The 21,112-nt window shown below is 50.8% G+C and overlaps 2 protein-coding genes across 5 annotated transcripts; both read right to left on the bottom strand.

The window, feature by feature from the left end:
• Positions 1-3,981: 3,981 nt before the first annotated feature.
• MCRIP1 (MAPK regulated corepressor interacting protein 1) lies at positions 3,982-14,767 on the bottom strand. Of its 4 annotated transcripts, none has more exons than XM_060171759.1 (5): positions 14,669-14,767; positions 5,435-5,490; positions 5,230-5,348; positions 4,835-4,972; positions 3,982-4,756 (listed from the first exon to the last, which is right to left on the bottom strand). In XM_060171759.1, the coding sequence occupies exons 2-5, from the start codon at positions 5,440-5,442 to the stop codon at positions 4,692-4,694; spliced, it is 330 nt and encodes a 109-aa protein (XP_060027742.1). In that variant the 5' UTR covers positions 5,443-5,490; positions 14,669-14,767; the 3' UTR covers positions 3,982-4,691. The 4 variants fall into 4 exon arrangements, with proteins under 4 accessions (XP_060027742.1, XP_060027740.1, XP_060027741.1 ...); XM_060171757.1 differs by lacking the exon at positions 14,669-14,767 and adding an exon at positions 14,221-14,627; XM_060171758.1 differs by lacking the exon at positions 14,669-14,767 and adding an exon at positions 14,221-14,608 and having other exon boundaries at positions 4,835-4,936.
• Positions 14,768-14,978: 211 nt separating this feature from the next.
• PPP1R27 (protein phosphatase 1 regulatory subunit 27) lies at positions 14,979-16,075 on the bottom strand. The gene is made up of 3 exons (XM_007538240.2): positions 15,782-16,075; positions 15,552-15,702; positions 14,979-15,292 (listed from the first exon to the last, which is right to left on the bottom strand). Exons 1-3 carry the CDS (start codon positions 15,969-15,971, stop codon positions 15,169-15,171), a joined length of 465 nt encoding a protein of 154 aa, XP_007538302.1. The 5' UTR covers positions 15,972-16,075; the 3' UTR covers positions 14,979-15,168.
• Between the last annotated feature and the right edge of the window lie 5,037 nt (positions 16,076-21,112).

The following is a 21,112-nucleotide window of genomic DNA, read 5'->3' as shown; positions in this document are numbered from 1 at the left end:
GAAGCTGGCGAGTGGGAAAAGTCCACTCAGGGGCAGCAGGTGGCACTCTTTTCTTTTTTGTTATCATTATTTTTTTTCTCCTTTTGTTGCCCTTTTATTGTTGTTGTGATTATTACTGTTGTTATTGATGTCGTTGTTGGATAGGACAGAGGGAAATGGAGAGAGGAGGGGAAAACAGAGAGGGGGAGAGAAAGATAGACACCTGCAGACCTGCTTCACTGCCTGTGAAGCAACCCCCTGCAGGTGGGGAGCCGGGAGCTCGAACCGGGATCCTTATGCTGGTCCTTGTGTTTTACGCTATGTGCACTTAACCTGCTGCGCTACCGCCTGACCCCCTTATTGTCTTTATTTATTGAAAAGAGACAGCCAGAAATTGAGAGTGACGTGGGAGATAGAGGGTGCAGGTAGATAGTATAATGGTTATGCAAAGAGACTCTCATACCTGAGACTCCAATAGTCCCAGGCTCCAACAGTCCCAGCACCACAAGCCAGAGCTGATTAGTGCAATGATAAATAATAATTATAAAATAAAAAACAATTTAAAACAAAATAGAGGGAGAGAGACAGAGAGACACCTCCAGCCCTGCTTAACTACTCATGAAGCTTCCCCCCTACAGGTGGAGACTGGGGGCTTGAACCCAGGTGCAAGTGCACTGTAATGTGTGCACTTAACCAGGTGTGTCACCACCCAGCACCAGCAGGTGTTTGTCTCTCTCCTCTCCCCTCTCAATTTCTCTCTGCCTTATCAAATAACATAGGGAAAAAAAAAAAGAAAGAAAAAATTAGCTGCCAGGAGTGGTCAATTCATAGCTCTGGCACCATGTTCCAGCAAGAACCCTGGTGACAATAAAATATAAATAAAGAGAGGGGGCCATGTACACCAGAGTGATCCTCTAGCTTATCTCTTTCTCTTACGTGAGACCCTCTCATATGCAGTAATAAATCTTGAAAAAAGAAAACTTTGAATTCCAGCCCTGACACCATATGGGTGCACCATGCAAAGGAACTCAGAGAAGTGGTGCTGTAATGTCTCCTCTGAGGTTTAAAGGAAGAAAAAAAAAAAAGAGAGTCTGTCAGGAGTGGTGGATTTTACAATTGCAAAGCCCTGGTGGGAAAAAGAAAGAAAGGAAGAGTGGTCCGGGAGGTGGCGCAGTGGATAAAGCATTGAACTCTCAAGCGTGAGGTCCTGAGTTCAATCCCCGGTAGTACATGTACCAAAGTGATAATCTGGTTCTTTCTCTCTCCTCCTATCTTTCTCAAGAATAAATAAATAAAATATTTTTAAAAAAGAAAAAAGAAAGAAAAGAAAAAAGAAAAGCTTAAGGGGCCCAGTGGTTAAGTGCAAGGATCCAGGTTCTAGCTCCCAATTCCCCACCCTACAGGGGGGTGTTTCACAAGTGGCAAAGCAGGTCTGCATGTGTGTCTCTCTCTCCCTATCTCCCCCTCCTCTCTCAATTTCTCTCAGTCTTATCCAATAAAATAGAAAAAAAAAAAAAAAAAGGCCACTCGGAGCCATTTCTAGTGCCTGTATCAAGCCCCAGCAATAACCCTGGAGGTAAAAGAAAAAAAAATGCTTTGGGGGAGTCGGGCAGTAGCACAGCAGGTTAAACGCACATGGCACAAAGCGCCAAGGACCAGCTTAAGGATCCCAGTTCATGCCCCCGGCTCCCCACCTGCAGGGGGGTCGCTTCACAGGTGGTGAAGCAGGTCTGCAGGTGTCTTATCTTTTTCTCTGTCTTCCTCTCTCTCCACTTCTCTGTCCTATCTAACAATGATGACATAACAACAATAATAACTACAACAATAATAAAAGGGAAAATAAATAAATACAAAAACATTTTTTAAATGCTTAGGGGCCAGCTGGTGTTACACCTGGTTGAGTGCACATGTTACAATGTGCAAGGACTCAGGTTCAAGCCTCTGGTCCCACCTGCAGGGGGAAAGTTCTGCAAGTGGTGAAGCAAGGTATCTCTATCTCCTTCTCTGCTCTCAATTTCTGGCTGTCTCTAATAAATATATGAAATGTTTGCAGATCAGGATGGGGCCTGTCTCTATCAGCATCATCACATGCTCCCATGTACAGCAGGCTCCACAATGTGCCCATAAGTTGTCACCATGGAATGAGATCAGAGGGGCACAAAGGCACTCATCCAGGTGGGCTTATTGCTCTGGTGTCCAATCAGGAGGTAGCAACTGGTGTGAGCTGCTCCACCCACAGCACCTCTCTCTGGAGCCCTGCTCCCCAGAAGAGTGGTCTGCTGTGAGGCTAGGGCTCAGCCCCCTCCTCTGCCAATACCTGGGTTGGCAGAGGAGCCCAGGATGGGGGTGAGGGGTTTCCCTTTCTCAGGAAGAGATGAATTGGCAGGGAGAGAGGGAGTGAAAAGGTCTTAGGGGGGAGTCGGGTGGTAGTGCAGCAGCTTAAGCACACTGGCACAAAACACAAGGACCGGCATAAGGATCCTGGTTCAAGCCCCCGGCTCCCCACCTGTAGGGGGGTCGCTTCACAGGAGGTAAAGCAGGTCTGCAGGTGTCTATCTTTCTCTCTCTCCCCTTTCTTCCCCTCCTCTCTCCATTTCTCTCTGTCCTATCCAACAACAACAACTACTACAACAATAAAACAAGGGCAACAGTAAAACAAGGGCAACAAAAGGGAATAATAAAACAACAATAAAATAAATAATAACAATAAAACAAATAAACAACAATAAAACAAATAACAAATAAATAATAATAAACAACAATAAAACAAATAAGGCAACAATAAAACAAGGGCAACAATAAAACAAGGGCAACAAAAGGGAATAAATAATTTTTTTAAAAAATTTTAAAAAAGAAAAGGCCTTAAGGGTATCATCCTGTGGGCCTAACCAGGGGATAGGGGGCCAAGTACAGGCTCAGGAGGTCAGCATCCCTCTGGGGGTGATGGGAGAGGGGTATCTTTTAAATTTTTTTATTATCTTTATTTATTTGATAGAGACTGCCAGAAACTGAGAGAGGAGGGGGGGAGGGAAAGAGGGAGAAAGACAGAAGATACCTGCAGATCTGCTTCACTACTTGCAAAGCTTTCCGAGGAGGGTGTCTTCTACCATAAAGAGTGTGAGAGTCTGGGGCTGTCTACCTCCCAGCCCTATGTGGGGGGGTCAGGATCCATCCAGCAGGACATGGAGCCCAAATCAAGTCAACACTGCCTAGATGTTGGCTTCAGCCTAAGCCCACTCTACAGATGGGGAAACTGAGGCAGGATTGGGGTATGGCTTTCTCAGGTGATACTGTCAGTGTTAAGTGCATATACGGAGCCACTCAATGGGGTGGGTGCCCACCCGGCAGCAGGGAACAAGTTCCACATGGGGAAATTGAGGCTCAGAGACTAGGCAGAAAGTTCAAGATTACAGAGGCAGTACAGATCCAGCTGGGACAACCTGCCCCCCACCTCCCCGCAGGCCGCACTAGGAGGGCCCCGACAGCCCAGTGCACAAACTCTGCACAAACACAGGAGAGCAGCTTCTGGCTCTGGAGGCCCAAGACATGCAGCCCCTCCACCCTAGGCAGAGGAGGGGACACCTTGGTGCTCCCTTCCCCATCACCCAAAATCCCTGGGAGACTGATCCAGGCTGTGGTGGCAGAAACTTGGCTCAGGGACTGGCTCCTGTCAGTGCCCCCTGGCATCGAGCCACACAGCTGTTTACTACTTGCACCATTCTTCCTCCACCCCCTCCCCAGAGCCACCTGTGGGGCCACTGTAGCCTCCAGAATACTTTTCCGGAAAAGGGTATTCCCAAAATAAATCCCAGTTTGGGTGCCTGGGTCAGAGCAGCTTCGAGGTCAGAAGGTCAGGTACAATGGGGTCTCCCTCTTGGGGCCCAATGCCAGCCCCCAACCTTTTTGGAAACTTAGGGGCTTGGAGGACAGGGTTTCAGGGCTCATCGCTGGAGAGGCCAGGCCTGCGCAGATGTGGGCCGGACCCAGCAAACAAGAAGCCAGTCAGTGCCACTCGCCTTTATTCACTGGTTCTCAGCTCCAACAGACACACAGCTTTTGGAGGGTGAGGAGAAAGGGGCTCTGGTGGCTTCCTGTACAGCACGCCGAGCCAGGAGCCAGTGGGCAGTGCCCCAGCTCAGGATCAGCATCGCGGCCTGACCATGGCAGGTCAGGACTGGGTCCCCGAGACCTCTTGAGGTGAGCCTGGAGAGCTGGTGCCACCCAGATGCTGGCACAGGGATGGGAAGTGTTAGAAGGATGGGCAGGGAGGAAGGGCACTCACACACTCCAGAGTGTCCAGGCTGGAGACAGCAGGGACAGCAGGGAACTCCACTAGGTCCGGGTGGGGCTGCCCTTGTCCTAGCCCCTGGCCACCTCAGGGACAGCCCCCACCAGTCCCCCAGCAGGGAGACACAGTCCCTGTGCCCCCTCTGATACGGAAGTGGCCAGGGGTGGGTGGTGGGCAATGGATGAGCCGGAGTGGGGATAGAGAGGGACAGATCCCTAGACACAGCCAGGTGCAGGGAGGGCAGGACCAGGCCCACACCCACCAATGATGGGGGCTTGAGACCCCTCCAGAGGAAAGGCAGGGGCCCAGGCCTCAGCCATCAGCCATGCCCTCCTAGGCCTAGGGGGTGAGGCCCCGGGATGCAGGCCCCACCTGCAGTTGAGGGGAAGCCAGGAGAGGCTGGCCCCGGGGCCAGGCAGGTGCCCTAGGACTTCTTGGGGTCCTGCGTGTTCCGGCGTTTTAGCTCACTCAGGTCGATGGGCTTGAAGGCTGTGGGGGACAGGGCTCAGACGGACGCCCTGAGAGGCAGACCCCCATGCTGCCCCCTCCCCTGTGCTGTGCACTCACTTTTTAGGCTGGGGTTAGGGACCTTCTCCACGTACTCTTCCACCAGGCCCCGCTCACTGCCCGCCACCTGGTTGCGCAGGTCCCGCTCCACACCCTGCCAGGCTGCAGAGGGGGAGGGGGGTGAGAGCCCCCCAAAGCCTGCAGCTCCAACCAATGGCACCCCTTCTGGGCACGATCACCAGCTCAGCCCACACCCTGCTCCTCTCAAGCCCCCAGCAGCCTGTCCCTTCTAAACTAGGATTCAGTTGTGGTCAAAGGCAGGTGACCTCACCCCCCTGCAGGTGTGCTGGGGCCACAACATGCACTGGGGGCACCTTGAGGTGTTGTGCCACCCTCTTCAGAGGGCACCAGATGCTGTGCTGAAGGATGTCCCCACACCCCCCTACCCAAGGTACCTTCGTAGATGAAGCGCACATTCTCCTCGTGGGCAGGTGTGAAGATCTCGCTGCTGGTAGGGGGGGAGCGCGGACTACTGTTCCTCTTGCCGTTGTAGACGACTCTGGACACAGGGGAACTGTGGGCGGGGGGCACACTGAGTAGGGCAGGGGCCACACAGTACCCCCCATCCCCCTCAAGATAACCTCTAGGCCCAAAACGCACCTGGTCATTGCTGGGGTGTCTGGTCCTGGTACTCTGCTGCCTGGTCCCCTCGGCCTCTGAAAGGCAAGCACCCACACAACCTTGGCACCAGCATCCCCTCCAACTCCCAGGGCTGCAGGGGCTCTTCCTCCCGCCACCAAGCAGGTCACAGCTTCACCCAGCAGGACCTGAACCCCACTCTCCAAACCCTGTCCCTGCAGTCAGGAAGAACATGGAGAGCCCTCTAGGCCACCCAGGTGGGGCATTGTTCCCCCCCACACTGGAGCTGCTGGGGGCCACAGGACCTCCCACGTGGTGTGAGGCTCAAACCTGGGTGGAGGGCATGGTGAGGTAGTGCCCTATTGGGTAAACTCTCTGCTGAGGGGGGTGGTGGTGCTATATGTAAGGTCCCCTTCCGAGTGGCCTACTGGGCAATGCCCTCTGTCTGCCTGAGGTCACAAGTGCAGGGGAGGCTGGTGCCAGGCTGGCATGGTGAGGTTCAGGTGGCACTGGGAGGAGGGGGATGCTAACACAAAGGCCTCCCCACCTGGCCCTGAGCCCAAGGACTGAGCACCCCAGGGCCTCCTGCTATGACTCTGATGTGGGCACCAACCCGTGTCACAGGGTCGTCCAGACACCTTTTGTGGAGGGTTGGGGTTAGGGTTAGAGTTGAGCAGGGGTCCATGCACATCACCACCCTTGGGTGCCCCCAGACTCTCAGACCACCCTCCTCCAGCTGACTTCCTCCCAGACCTGGACCTCTTAGGACAACCAGCCCCCAGCCAGGGGTACCTTGCCAGTCCTGCTCACCTCCAAGGCACCTCCACTGTCACCCCATCTGCACACCTGCATGGGGACTCACCCATCCCAGCCCCAGCCTCGAGGCCCAGGCTACTCGTCAGGGATCGAGTACTGTTAATCCTCACATCCCCGGGAAAGTAAGTGACTGAAATTCCAGAAGCTGGTGGCCGGGAGGGTACAGTCCACACCACAGGCATGTGCCAGGCCTGGGGTTTGATCCCCAGCACCATGAACAGTGCAGGAGGGGTCAACTGAAGGGGTGGTGGAGCAGCTCTGAGATGTTTACCCTTTCTCTCATGTATATAGATTCAAAAATATATAAAAGGGGCTGGGTAGTGGTACATCTGATTAAAGGCACACAATAGAAGCTGCTAGCAGCGTGTGCTCGGGTCACATCTTCTGGAAGCGGATCCAGATGCCACCAGGATGCTGGCCAGGCTTCCCTGGATTGAAGACCCCACCAATGTGTCCTGGAGCTCAGCTTCCCAGAGACACACCTTACTAGGGAAAGAGAGAGGCAGACTGGGAGTATGGACCAACCAGTCAACGCCCATGTTCAGCGGGGAAGCAATTACAGAAGCCAGACCTTCTACCTTCTGCAACCCTCAACGACCCTGGGTCCATGCTCCCAGAGGGCTAGAGAATGGGAAAGCTATCATGGGAGGGGGTGGCTATGGAGATTGGGTGGTGGGAATCGTGTGGAGTTGTATCCCTCCTACCTTATGTTTTTGTTCATTAATCCTTTCTTAAATAAAAAATTAAAAAAAAAAAAGGCACACAATACAGTGCCTTTTTAAAAAAATTTCTTTAGGAAGTCAGGCGGTAGCGCAGCGGGCTACATGCAGGTGGTGCAAAGTGCAAGGACCCATGTAAGGATCCAGGTTCAAGCCCCCAGCTCCCCACCTGCAGGGGAGTCACTTCACGAGTGGTGAAGCATGTCTGCAGGTGTCTTTCTCCCTCTCTGTCGCCCCCCCCATTTCTCTCTGTCCTATACAACGACAACATCAATAACAACAAAAATAATAACTACAACAATAAAACAAGGGTAACAAAAGGGAATAAATAAATACTTTTTAAAATTTTTATTTATTTATTTATTGGATAGTCAGAAATCAAGAGGGTGGGGGAGAGAGAGAGGAAGAGAGAGACAGAGAGACACCTGCAGCCCTGCTTCATCTCTTGTGAAGCTTTCTCCCTGCAGGTGGGAGTCCGGGGCTCAAACCTGAGTCCTTGTGAACTGTAATGTGTGCACTCAACAGGAGTCTGCAACCATCAGGCCCCTTTTTTTATTTTTGCTACCTTTAGAAGAAAGAGGGAGTCGGGCAGTGGTGCAGTGGGTTAAGTGCAGGTGGTGTAAAGTGCAAGGACAGGTGTGAAGATCCAGTTCGAACCCCGCTCCCCACCTGCAGGGGAGTCACTTCACAAGCAGTGAAGCAGGTCTGCAGGTGTCTATCTTTCTCTCTCCCTCTCTGTCTTCCCCTCCTCTCTCCATTTCTCTCTGTCCTATCCAACAACGACAACATCAGTAACAACAACAATAAAGCAACAAGGGCAACAAAAGAAAATAAATATTTTTTTAAAAAAGAAAGAAAATAGAAAAATATATATGTATGGGGCAGGGTAGATAAGCATAATGGTTATGCAGAGATTCTCATCCCTGAGGCTCCGAGGTCCCAGGTTCAATCCCTGGCACCACCATAAGCTAGAACTAAGCAGTGCTCTGGTAAAATATATGCACATATGTACATACACACACACATATATATACAAATATACATATACACACACACATATATGACCCCAGAGGCCATCCAGTGGATTCATGCATGCAGAAGACCCCAAGTTTTTTCCTGGTGTTGCACTAAAGGATAAATTTTAATTTTTTAAAATTTTTTAAAGATATTTTATTTATTTATTCATGAGAAGTGATAGGAAAGGGAGAAAGAACCAGCCATCACTCTAGTACATGTGCTGCTGGGAATTGAACTCAGGACCTCATGCTTGAGAACCCAATGGCCTGTCCAGTGCGCCACCTCCTAGACCACAAGGATAAATTTTATTTATTTGTTTTTGTTTAGAAATTGAGAGGGGAGGGGAAGACAGAGACACCTGTAGCACTACTTCACCCTTTGTGAAGCTTCCCCCCGTAAGCAGGGACTGGGGGTTGAACCAGGGTCCTCATGCATGGTGTTATGGGTGCTCATCTGGGTGCGCCACCACCTGGCTCCTCAGAAAATGATTAAAGAGAGGCTGGGCAGTGATGTACTTGGTTGAGAACACAAGTTACCATGCACATGTACCTAGGTTCAAGCCCCAAGTTCCCACCTGCATGGGAGGAGTTTCATTATCAGTGAAGCAGGACTGCAGGTGTCTCTCTGTCTTTCTCCCTATCTCCCCATTCCAACTCATTTTGTCTCTATCCAATAAATAAATATTTTTTTAAATAAGTAAAGGGGGAGTCGGGCGGTAGCACAGCAGATTAAGCGCAGGTGGTACAAAGCGCAAGGACTGGAGCAAGGATCCCAGTTCAAGCCCTGGCTCCCCATCTGCAGGGGAGTCGCTTCACAAGTCGTGAAGCAGGTCTGCAGGTGTCTGTCTTTCTCTCCCACTCTCCATTTCTTCATTCAACATTCTCCATTTCCTATTCAACAATGACGACATCAATAACAAAAATAATAACTACAACAATAAAACAACAAGGGATGTGGTCCGGGAGGTGGCGCAGTGATAAGGCTTTGGACTCTCAGGCATGAGGCCCCAAGTTTGACCCCTTGCAGCACATGTGCCAGAGTGATGTCTGTTTCTTTCTCTCTCCTCCTTTCTCATAAGCAAATTTAAAAAAAAAAAAAAAAAAAGGGCAACAAAAGGGAATTTAAAAAAATGAGTAAAGGGCCAGGCAGTGGTGCACACAAGTACAATATGCAAAGGACCTGGTAAGATATTAATAAAACTGAACAGCTGAGGGCCAGGCGGTAGTTCAGCAAGGTAAGCACACATGGCATGAAGCACAAGGACCAGACAGAGGATCCCGGTTTGAGCCCCCGGCTCCCCACCTGCAGGAGGGGTTGCTTCACAGACGGTGAAGCAGGTCTGCAGGAATTTATCTTTCTCTCCCCATCTTCCCTTCCTCTCTCAATTCCTCTGTCCAATCCAATAACAACAACAAGAACAATCACAGCAACAATAAGGGCAATAAAATGGGGTGGGGGTGGCCTCCAGGAGCAGTAGATTCGCAGAGCCCCAGCAATAACCCTGAAGGCAAAAAAGGAACAGTTGTCGCCATGCTGTCTGTCGCTGCTCGCTCAGGCCTGTTTGTACCAGTCCTGACGGCCATCTCCCACATGCTCTGGTGCTGGGAGTCGCTGAGTGGCCAGGCCACATCCCAGCCTTGGGTCGCCTCCATGGGCCTCAATGTCCCTGATTCTCTTTGATATCCCCCATACAGACAAAAAATGCCTGACTTCTGTGACAATCATCGTGCTAAAGTAGTAAGATAGTACAAAATCTTCAAAAACCAGCAGTGAAGCAAGAAAAGGTTTTTCCTATTTGGTAACTACAACAACTACAGTGGGTATTACTTATGCTACCAAGAATGTTGTCTCCGGGTAGTTGGGTGGTAGCACAGCGGGTTAAGCACAGGTGGTATAAAGTTCGATCCCCAGCAGCACATGTGCCAGAGTGGTATCCTATCTTTCTCATAAATAAAAAAACCTTAAAATAAAAAGGGAGTTGGGCAGTAGAGCAGCGGGTTAAGCGCACATGGCACAAAGGGCAAGGACTGGCATAAGGATCCCGGCTCCCCACCTGCAGGGGGTCGCTTCACAAGCCGTGAAGTGGGTCTGCAGGTCTTTCTTTCTTTCTCTGTCTTCCCATTCTCTCTCCATTTCTGTCTGTCCTATCTAACAATGACGACATCAATAACAACAACAATAACTACAACAACAATGAAAAACAACAAGGGCAACAAAAGCGAAAATAAATATATAAAAAATAATAATAAATAAAAATAAAAAATAATAATAACCACAACAATAAAACAAGGGCAAAAAAAGGGAAAGTAAATATTTAAAAAAAAGAATGTCTCCCAGTTTGTTTCCAGCATGAGTGCTTCTGTTGATGTGCTAGCTATGTCAAAAATCGAAATCAAGAGGCTAGGTGGTGGCGCACCTGGTTAAGTGCACACATTATAGAGCACGAGGACCTGGGTTCAAGCCCCCTGTGCCCACTTGCAAGGGGAAAGCTTTACAAGTGATGAAGCAGGTCTGCAGGTATATCTCCCCTCACTTTTTTCCTCTCCCGTACCCCTCTCAATTTCTCTCTATCCTAGCCAATAAAAATAAATTTTTTGGGAGTCGGGCGGTAGCACAGCGGGTTAAGTGTACTTGGCGCAAAACCCAAGGACTGGCGTAAGGATCCCGGTTCGAGCTCCGGCTCCCCACCTGCAGGGGGGTCGCTTCACAGGCGGTGAAGCAGGTCTGCAGGTGTCTTTCTCTCCCCGTCTTCCCCTTCCCTCTCCATTTCTCTCTGTCCTAACAACGACAACATCAATAACAACAACAATAACTGCAACAACAATGAAAAACAACAAAGGCAACAAAAGGGAAAATAAATAAATAAATAAAAAGCCTAAGGGTGTCATTTAAAAATAAATAAATAAAAATTTTAGGGGGTCGAGCGGTAGCGTAGCGGGTTAAGCACACATGGTGCGAAGCGAAAGGACAAGTGTAAGGATCCCGGTTTGAGCCCCTGGCTCCCCACCTGCAGGGGAGTCGCTTCACAAGCGGTGAAGCAGGTCTGCAGGTGTCTATCTTTCTCTCCCCCCTGTCTTCCCTTTCTCTCTCCATTTCTCTCTGTCCTATCCAACAACAACATCAATAACAACAATAATAATCACAACAACAATAAAACAACAAGGGCAACAAAAGGGAATAACCTAGAAAAATTAAATTTAAAAAAAAAATCAAGTTATCCGATATTCCAGAAGGCAAGAACATGGCTTTCAAATAGAGGCAAACCCGTTTGTGCTAGTGCCCATCTCCTAGGCTTGAGTACACAGTCTCCCTGAGGCCCAGCCCCGTTCACAACTCTCCCCCAGGTTTATATCTGCTGCCCACTGAGGACGAAGGTACACAGAGCTGCCGCCCACTTGCTGCTGTCAATCCCTGGGCCTCCTCTGAGCAGGCAGGGCTCCAATTCTGATCACAGAGAAAATTCCTCTCTTTCTTTTGCCTTCAGGGTTATTGCTGTGGCTCAGTGCCAGCACTACAAATCCACTGCTCCTGGCAACCATCTTTTTTTCCATTTTATTGGATAGGACAGAAATTGAAAGGAGAAGGGGAAGTAGAGAGAGAGAGAGAAAGAGAGACACCTACAGACCTTTTACCACCTGTGAATCTTCCCCACTGTAGGTGGGCAGCTGGGGGCTCAAACCCAGATCCTTGTGCTTCATACTATGTGTGCTTAACCCAACCCCCACAGAGGAAACTTCTTTTTAAGGACTACACACACACACACACACACACACAATTTATTTATTATTTTTTACACCAGAGCACTGTTCAGCTCTGGCTTATGGTGGTGCCAGGGATTGAACCTGGGACGTTGGAACCTCAGGCACGAAAGCCTCTTTGCATAACCATTATGCTATCTACTCCCACCTGGAATTTTCCATCATGTGTCAAATAAGGGGGCCTGGAGAGAGCTCATTAGGGACAATGCACAGTCTTCTCCACGCACCAGGCTACTGTGCACAGGGCAAGCATCATGAGCAGGGGAGCAGTGCTGTGGTGTCTCTTTTTCTCTGTCTCTCTTTCCCTATCTGTCTTAGGGAAAAAAAGGGAGGGGAGAACCCCCAGTCTACCAGTAGCAGTGGAATTATTAGGAGAGAAGCCCGGGCAGTAAATAAACACATGCCAGGTAAGTGGTCAAGAAAACAGATCTGCAGGAAGAGCACAGGACTTGCCTGCCAGAGGCTCCTAGTTCAACCCCCAACATTGAATGTATAGGAGTGGTGGTCCTGACTTCAACCTTTCTCTGTCTTTCCCATGTGAATCTCTTTGCCTCATATGAAATATTTTTTAAGTCACAGGGCCAGAAAGATGGCTCAGTGAATATTACTGTAGTATGCCTACCACACATGAAAACCTAGGCTGACAGCCCAGCACCATGGACAGCACCATGGTGGGGGTGCTGCCTTGGTGTGGCTCCCTCTCCCCCCCCCCCCTTTCTAAAAGCATAAGATAAAGATACAGCTTGCAGCTGTAGATCAGTAGTGATGGTCCAAGGTCTTGGGTTCATGACACAGCCTGGTGAAAGTCCCACACACACAAGGTGTGGCGGTCTACCCCTCACAGAAGAGCAACATGGTCACCAAAAGGTAATGAGGTATGAGGACCATCGGAGAAGTGCCACAGCCAGCCAGCACTCAGTGGCTGTCAACAGGGTCTGTCCCTGTGCAGGAAAACAACACAGCCATGAGCAGGGCCGCTGACGCCAGCAGGGATGATCTATGCTCTGGGTAAACAGAGCCACCCTAAAAGGACCAAAGCAGAGGCTAGGCACACAGACCTGCAGAGAGCAGTCTCAGTCAGAGAAGGCCTGAGTGGGGATGGAACTGGAGGGAGGGGCAGCACAGGAGCACCTCAAGGTCAGGGTGACAACCTGCGACAAGGGGTGCAGCTGATTAAGACCTGAAGGAGAGATGGCCCCTGGACCAGAATGGTAGCATCACCAACCTCTGGAGTGAGGAGGCAAAGTGGGTGGTCAAGGAAATGGCTCAACTGGTTGAGCACTGGACTTTCATGCCTGAGGTTCCCATGGGAGTTTAACCCCCAGCACTCCAAGTACCGGAGTGGTGCTATGGCTTCTCTCTCTCCTGTCTCATGTGAAAACTCTCTCACACACATAAACATGCCTTTTAAAAGAAAAACAACCAGGACCCTAAAAGTTCACTCTGCACACACACACCCCATACCAAGATGTCAGCATCATCTTCCCATGACATCTCCCCCATGTCTCTTCCCCACCAGACCCTACCTGGTGGAGCTCCAGCTTCCCTAGCCTGCCACAGAGCAAGCTCTGCCACCAGCATTGGCATGAGAACCTCACAACTTAAGTCTACTTTGACTGTGATGCCAGGGGTTGAACCTGGAGCCTCACAAAAGCAGATACACTGAGGGGCCATCATGGCCCAATCTTCAGTCTCTAACTTTATTGTTGTTGTTGTGAAACAGAGGGAAGAAGGGGATATACAGTAAAACCCTGCTCCACCATCCATGCAGCTCACAGGTGCTGTTCATGGTGCTCCTATGTAGTGCCAGGACTAAACTCTGGGCCTCTGGCATGGATCTAGCACATGCCTGACCGACCCACAGAGCTATCCTGTCCTTGTGGCCTTGTCCATAACCCCTGCTGGGCCCCATGGTAGGCGGTTCAGGCATATTTTTGTTCTTTTTACCAAACATGTGTCTGTGTCATGATTTTTCTGACAACCCAATATATAGTACCTTTCTCGTCCACAGCACCAAGGGATTCAGAGACCTCTGGGTGTACGGGGATGGAAGCCCAGCCTCTAGGCCACCAGTCTCAAATTCCTTCCCCACATACAATTCTTGCCTTTAGGCGGGAGTTCTTAAACAAGACAATGGACATTCTAGAATTAGAACTGGTGATGCTACATATGTCTGACCTGGATTCTTTTAAAATGTCTGATCCTCAAGTATTTTTTAGGTTCTGTTCTCCCTCTGCACTGTCTTCCCAGCTCTCAACAAACTGACTAGCTGAGCATCTCATGGGTGCAAGCATGATTCACTCTGCTACTTATGTCAAAGGATCCGGTGGTCCCCTGAAGACACAGCTCTCTTGCCTGTGTGCCTTCCTCCTGACCAACGACTCCCCCCCCCCAACATCACTCAGAATTGTCCCCATTCATCTCAAAACACTCTTTGACACCCTCCTCTCACAGTCCAGATACTCCACCCACTGACAACGCCCTGCACCCAAACTACCTTCGTCACCCTTAGGGGACCCTTGCTCTGGGAAAAGGCCAGTATCTGCACCTCCCTGTTGCTTGGAGCTTTATACCATCCAGGCGGGCTGTCACCGGAGCGATCCGCACGCCAGCACATCCGGCCGGCGCCCCGGGGGGAGGGGGTGGGACAGGGGGAGGACAGAGTGGAGGCGGCCCAGACCGACAGGCCCGCAGGAGGGCCCGGGAGCGGGAGCACCCCGGATGCCCAGCGGACAGCGGGGTGGGCTGGCCATGTCCACCCGCGGAGACTGGACGAGGTGGGCGGCTAGGTCCCGGCAGTCAGCCCGCCCCGCTCGGCGCGCCCGAGGCCCCCGGCCCCGCAGCGCCGCCCGCCGGGCACTTCCCTCACGGCCGCCCCGCCCGGAGGCTGGGCCCGCGCCGGCCCCCGCAGCCACGCCAGGGCGGGTCCGGCCGCGCCAGCTCACCTCGCCCCGACGGCCGCCGCCTCTTCCAGCTGGGGGGCCCCGGCCGGAAGTGACGCACCGCGCACGCGCCGCTGCCGGTCGCTGGTCATGTGGCCTGGGGGCGGGGTTTGCGGCTTGGGAGACCCGGAAGCCGGAGCCTAGCCGCGGGGTGGGCGGTGTGGCTCGCTGTTGGGACCACCTGGGGTCAGGTCAGGATGCTGTGGATCCACGCGTGCCCTGGCCCGGCAGAGATTCGCAGCCGCTGACCCCCAGTCGCCTCTGGAGCTCGAGGACGGCGCCAGGCTCGCCCCCAGTAATCAGGCCACCACCACGGGCTTGGAATCACATTTATTGAAAAAGTAAAAAGCATCGTAACAATTAAAAAAAAAATCCACCTGAAGGAAAAGTCAGGCTAGAGGAGGGGGGAAGTGTTGTGCCCGGGCACAGGGCCCTGGCCTCATGTCATGGCACCTGTGGAGGTGGCCCCAACTTCTCCAAGGAGGTCAGAGTCCTTGGAGAACTCAGTCCATCCTTGTCCCTTTGAAGAGCTCCACCAGGTCCTTAAAGTCCGGGTCTATGAGGTCGGAGGGCAGGTGGCCGTCGTCGTTGGCTACATCTCTGTTGGCCCCCAGGGAGATGAGGTACCTGTTGTGCAAACGGCAGTCTTGAGTGTGGCAGGTATCCCGGATGATGATCACCCCCACCCTGCGTCAGAAGACTAACTCCTGCGAGCAACTAATTTTTAGTTTTACAGGTCAGGTGAGGAGGAAGAAACCCGAGACTGGTTGGCTTTCCTTCTGATCTGGGTCAGGCACCCGAGTAGAGTAGCCTGCTGGGTCACCTCTGGGGGCCTGCATGCTAAAGGCCACCTGGGGCAGGAAGATTTGGATTCAACCCCTTATACCTGGCTATGTCGGGGTACCCATCACTACAGGCGATGTGCAGGGCTGTCCAGCCTGTCTCATCACGCTGCTGGATGTTAGCCCCGTGTTTGACCAGCAGCTTCACGCACTCCAGGTTCCCGGACAGCACCGCCTCGTGTAAGGCAGCCAGGCCTAGAGAACAAGCAGGAAGTGCGTGCTGAGGCTTTTTTTCCTGGCTGCCCGAGTGTCCTGGCAGCCCACCAGTACTCACCTGAGGGGTGGATGGTGTCCAGCGTGACTTTCCGCGCCCGGATAAAGCGGCCCACCTGCTCCAGGTCCCCCTGGCGAATGTGGTCCAGGAACAGGACATCATTGGGGAATCGGACACTGCGACCACCCAGCATCCGCCGGCGCCTCTGCTGTGGACTGTAGCGAGAGTAGCGCACTGTCCTGCTGGGCATTCTGGGGGCCTGAGCTGGGGTCCCCCTTGGGGGCCCTATGCTTGAGGGGAGGAAGGTGCCTGCGCTGTGGGCCTGCCAAGGGCTGCTTTGCTGCCCTAGGGGCCACATCCTTATATAGGCCTGGCAGGCTATATAAAGCCACAGTCATGCGCTAGTGAGCGCAGAAACTGAGCTGGCCCCCCCAGCCCAGATCATGTTAGTGGCTCAGCTTTCAGCCCACCTGTCACGGTGCCCTGGCCAGAGGGTCAGATCCCTCCTGGCTGTGCTCCCTGCCCCACAACTGGACTTGGAAAGTGCCCAAAGAGGGCAGGAGAAGGCACTAGAAGGGCAAGCCTGTGGGAAGGCCCAGTCCCCACTGATCCCAGGACCATGGTCGACAGCAGGGCAGCTCTCTGAAAGCAAGGGACCCTGTCCTCACCTGGGGACATGCAGGGCCCTAATTAGCCATAAGAAGGAGGCATTGCCCTTCTGTCTTTCTCCTTGTCACCTGTCACCTCCCATCAGGGACAGTTTTCCTGGAAGACAGGCCTAGCCATGCTGATTGGAAACCACCCAGTTAGAAACCTCAGCTTGGCTGTTACCTTGCTCAGCAAGAAGCCCAGAAATTCTTCCCCATGGCACTGGTCCCCTGTAACATCCCTAAATCCCCTGGTAACCAAAGCTTTATGAAAATAGAACCCTGGTTGCCAGCTCTAGTGAACACACAGAGACACAGTGCTCACTCTTGAGGTCTCCTATCAGTTTCCAGGGGTGCAACCTATCACATCCAGGAGGGGGACAGGGTCCTGGAGACCCTAGACACCAGGGAAAGACATGTCCCAGTCCACAGAGCTGGGGATGGCCACCTTCCTGCAGTGGCCAAGGCCTGAGGGGGCTCAGTGGACAAAATAGGACACAGCACAAACATGCAAGCAGAGCTGACTTAGGCCAAAAGCACATTATCTGTGGGTTGAGGCCCCCTCCACACACACACACAGAAGCCAATGTTCTCTTTCTCAGGCCGCTGTGACAAAAGTTCCAGACCAGGGGCCTAACACAACAGAATACTCTGAAGGCCAAAAGTACCCTGAAGAGCAGGGTACAAGTAGGGCTGGTTCTTTCTCTGTATTCCACTGCAAGGCTGGCCCAAACCCTGGCTGCTGTCCTTGGTGCTGCAAGCTTACTGCCCCAACTCAATCTCTACTTTCATGCTCCTGCTATCTCCTGGCAGATGCGTCAAAGTCCAGATTCTTCTCCTTAAGGACACCAATCATCAGGCCAGGCCCTGATGTATGACCTGATCTTGACTGTGACCAGTGTTAGCACCTCAACATGTGACTTTGAGGTGATGCAGTTTAACTTATGACACTTGTGGAAACCCCCAGGTGGTCCTTGAAGACCTGAATGAAGGCAGACCCCAGGACCTATGCAGAGGGGGAGGCTCAGCACCCTGATCACTAACAGCACCAGGTTGATTTTGTACTTTATTATTATTTTTTTTTAACCAGAGCACTGCTTAACTCTGGCTTATGGTGCAGGGGATTGAGCCTGGGATTTTGGAGCCTCAGCCATGACAGCCTCTTTGCATAACCACTGTGCTATCTCCCTACCACTAGGTTGATTTTGATGCCACTTAATCAAATCAACAATACTACTTTTGGATGGGGATTGGTTGTATAATGGTTATACAAAGAGACTCTCAGGCATGAGGTTCCAAAGTCTCAGGTTCAATCCTCTGTACCAACATAAACCAGAACTGAGCAGTGCTCTGGTAAAAAACAAAAACAAGGGGGTTGGGTGGTAGCACAGCAGGTTAAGCGCACATGGCGCAAAGTGCAAGGACTGGTGTAAGGGTCCCGGTTCAAGCCCCTGGATCTCCACCTGCAGAGGGGTCACTTCACAAATGGTAAAGCAGGTCTGCAGGTGTCTTTCTCTCCCCCTGTCTGTCTCCTCTTCTCTCTCAATTTCTCTCTGTCCTATCCAACAACAACATCAATAGCAATGATAACAACAAGGCCAACAAAAATGGGGGAAAAAATGGCCTCCAGGAGCAGTGGATTCATCGTGCAGGCACCGAGTCCCAGCAATAACCCTAGAGGCAAAAAAAAAAAAAAGCACTTTTTTGTGGTCTGGGAGGTGGTGCAGAGCATAAAGCATTGGACTGAGTTCAGTTCCCAGCAGCACATGTACCAGAGTGATATCTGGTACTTTCTCTCTCTCTTCTTATCTTTCTCATTAATAAATAAATAAAATTTAAAAAATACTTTTAAAAAAATTATATTTAGTGGCCTGAGAGGAGGCCCAGTGAGTGTACTGAGTTTGATTCTGAGCATTGCATATGCCAGAGTGATGCTCTGATTCTCTCTCCTTAAATTAATAATCTGTGGTCTGGGAAGGGGCACAGTGAATAAAGCATTGAAATCTTAAGCATGAGGCCACCAGTTCAATCCCTGGTAGCACATGTACCAGAGTGATACTCTGGTTCTCTTTCTCTCTCTCTCCTCCTCTGCCATTAATAAATGAAATCTTTAAAATAACTAAGCTGGCAGGGGTAGATAGCATAATGATTATGCAAAGAGACTCTCATATCTGAGGCTCCAATAATCCCAGGTTCACTCCCCCACACCACCATAAACCAGAGCTGAGCAGTGCTCTGGTAATAAAATGAAATGAAACAAAATGAAATAAAATAAAATAACCTGGAGAGAAAACCAGAGAGAGAGAACCACAGCATTACTCTGGCTCATGCAATGCTCAGAACTGGAGAATGAACTCAGGACCTCATGCTCACAAGTCCAACATCTTAACACTGTGCCACTTCCCAGGTTGCCAACAATAGTGTTTTTTTTTTTTTCCTCCAGGGTTATTGCTGGGCTCGGTGCCTGCACCATGAATCCACCGCTCCTGGAGGCCATTTTCCCCCCTTTTTGTTGCCCTAGTTGTTGCAGCCTCGTTGCGGTTATTATTGCCATTGTTGACGTTGCTTTGTTGTTGGATAGGACAGAGAGAAATGGAGAGAGGAGAAGACAGAGAGAGAGGGGAGAGAAAGATAGACACCTGCAGACCTGCTTCACCACCGCCCATGAAGCGACTCCCCTGCAGGTGGGGAGCCGGGGGCTCGAACAGGGATCCTTACACCAGTCCCTGCGCTTTGTGCCACGTGCGCTTAACCCACTGCGCCACCGCCCAACTCCCGCTTTTTTTTTTTTTTAATTTAAATAGAGACAGAGGAGGAAAGGAGGGAGGGAGGGAGGGAGAGAGAGACTACAGCACCAAAGCTTCCTTCAGTGCAGAGGGGCCAGGCTCAAATCTGGGTCATACATATGGCAAAGGAGAGCACTACCCAAATGAGCTATTCAGCTGGCCGCAGTTAATAGTACTTAACACCAACTAAAGCTACAGAAAAATAGGTGCTAAGACTGACCCCCTGTGTCATGATGGGGTGTCTTGGAAGCCCACATCCTGGAAGCTGCACAGCTTGGATGGGAAGGGCGGTCCCTGCACTTCTAGGGATCAGGAACAACACACTTGGTGGGGAACCAGGTACTGTTTACTTTGGCTTGTTTATTCACAGCGGAGACAGAAGGTTCTGCACTGTGGACAAGAGACAGAAGTTTCCTTTGATCTTAGGTCGCCTTTTCTGATGCTGTGGAAAATCCTGTCCCCGCCCAGAAGATCAGATGAAAGCTGCTGGGGCCTTCCCCAAAGTGAATCAGCCTTGGGCTAGAAACAGGAAAGGGACAGTGGCACATCCAGAGGGACCCTTTGGTCTGTCCAGCCAAAGGAAGCTGACTTTGGGTTTTCTTTTTTTTTTAAGTTTAACAGTTTGTGTTTGTTTTTATTTTTGAGAGAGAGATGCAGAGAGAAAGACACAGAAACACCAGAGCACTGCACAGCTCTGGTTAATGGTGGTGGAGGGGACTGAACCTGGGACTTTGGAGCCTCAGACATGAGTCTCTTTGCATAACTATTATGCTATCTACCCCTGCCCCTGACTTTGGTTTTTTTTGTTTGTTTTTTAATATGTATTCCCTTTTGTTGCCCTTGTTTTATTGTCGTAGTTTTTGTTATTGATGTCATCATTGTTGGATAGGAAATGGAGAGAGGAGGGGAAGACAGAGATGGGAAGAGAAAGATAGACACCTGCAGGACGGAGGGTAGATAGCATAACGGTTATGCAAACAGACTTTCATGCCTGAGGCTCCAAAGTCCCAGGTTCAATCCCCCGCACCACCATAAGCCAGAGCTGAACAGTGCTCCGGTTAAAAAATAAAAAGACACCTGCAGACCTGCTTCACCACCTGTGAAATGACTTCCCTGCAGGTGGGGAGCTGGGGGCTCGAACCAGGATCCTTATGCTGGTCCTTGTGCTTTGTACCACGTGTGCTTAACCCACTGCCCAACTCCCAACTTTGGGTTTTCTATGGAGGAAAGGCCTGACCCTCAAGGTCTGCCATTCACCATAGACTCTCTAAAACCTGTGAAATGACTTGTTTTGTACTATGCTAACTTCTGGTGTTATCTTTGTTGTTTGCTTGTTTTTTTTTTTTTTTTCAGAGCATTGTTCAGTTTCGGTTTATGGTGGTGCAGGGGATTAAACCTGGGAACTCAGAGCCTCAAGCATGAAGTCTTTTGCATCACCATTGAGCTGTCTCTCCACCCACAGCTTTTGTCTTCTAGAGCACAAAACATGAAACATTTAAGGAACTAGCAAAATAGTTTACCTGTATAGTGCACCTTCTTTGCCATGTGCTTGACCCAGCTTCAGTCACTGGGAGAAGTTTTGGGGCTCTCTCTCAAAAAAAAAAAATTAATAATTGACCTGGAATAGTGAAGCCCCAGTGAAGACAAAATAATAAAGAGGGTTGGCAGGCTCAACTACTAGAGTGAAGACATTACCATCACAAGGACCCAGGTTTGAGCCCCAGGCCACAAGAAGCACCTGCAAGGGGTGTGTGTGTGTGTGGGGGGATGTTTCATGAAAGGTGCAGTGGTCCTGTCCTTAGCACTCTGCCTTTCTCTCCGCCTCCTCCCTTTAAAAAATATTTTAATGAGAGCTAGACACAGAAAAAACAGAGCACTGGTTTATGGTGGTGCTGGGGATTGAACCTGGTCCCCCTTTAACCATCTTACTCTTTTATCTAGATAGAAAAAAAATTTCT

The sequence above is a fragment of the Erinaceus europaeus genome, chromosome 14 (genome assembly GCF_950295315.1).
Source record: "Erinaceus europaeus chromosome 14, mEriEur2.1, whole genome shotgun sequence".
Lineage (NCBI taxonomy): Eukaryota > Metazoa > Chordata > Mammalia > Eulipotyphla > Erinaceidae > Erinaceus > Erinaceus europaeus.
Note: the sequence above shows the minus strand (reverse complement) of the source record. Positions and strands in the feature narration are given on the sequence as shown.

Bases quoted from the DNA above. Each gene is read 5' to 3' on its own strand.
- MCRIP1 (XM_060171757.1), bottom strand. From the start codon at position 14,340: ATGTGCTGGCGTGCGGATCGCTCCGGTGACAGCCCGCCTGGATGGTAT. The intron at 5,349-5,434 runs GTGCGTTTTGGG...CCCCGCCCACAG, and splicing joins GACACCCCAGCAATGACCAG to TTCCCCTGTGTCCAGAGTCG. The intron at 4,973-5,229 runs GTACCTTGGGTA...TTGGAGCTGCAG, and splicing joins TGTGCGCTTCATCTACGAAG to GCTTTGGGGGGCTCTCACCC.
- PPP1R27 (XM_007538240.2), bottom strand. From the start codon at position 15,971: ATGCCCAGCAGGACAGTGCGCTACTCTCGCTACAGTCCACAGCAGAGG. The intron at 15,703-15,781 runs GTGAGTACTGGT...CTTGTTCTCTAG, and splicing joins GGACACCATCCACCCCTCAG to GCCTGGCTGCCTTACACGAG. The intron at 15,293-15,551 runs GTATAAGGGGTT...TTTGCACAACAG, and splicing joins GGGTACCCCGACATAGCCAG to GTACCTCATCTCCCTGGGGG.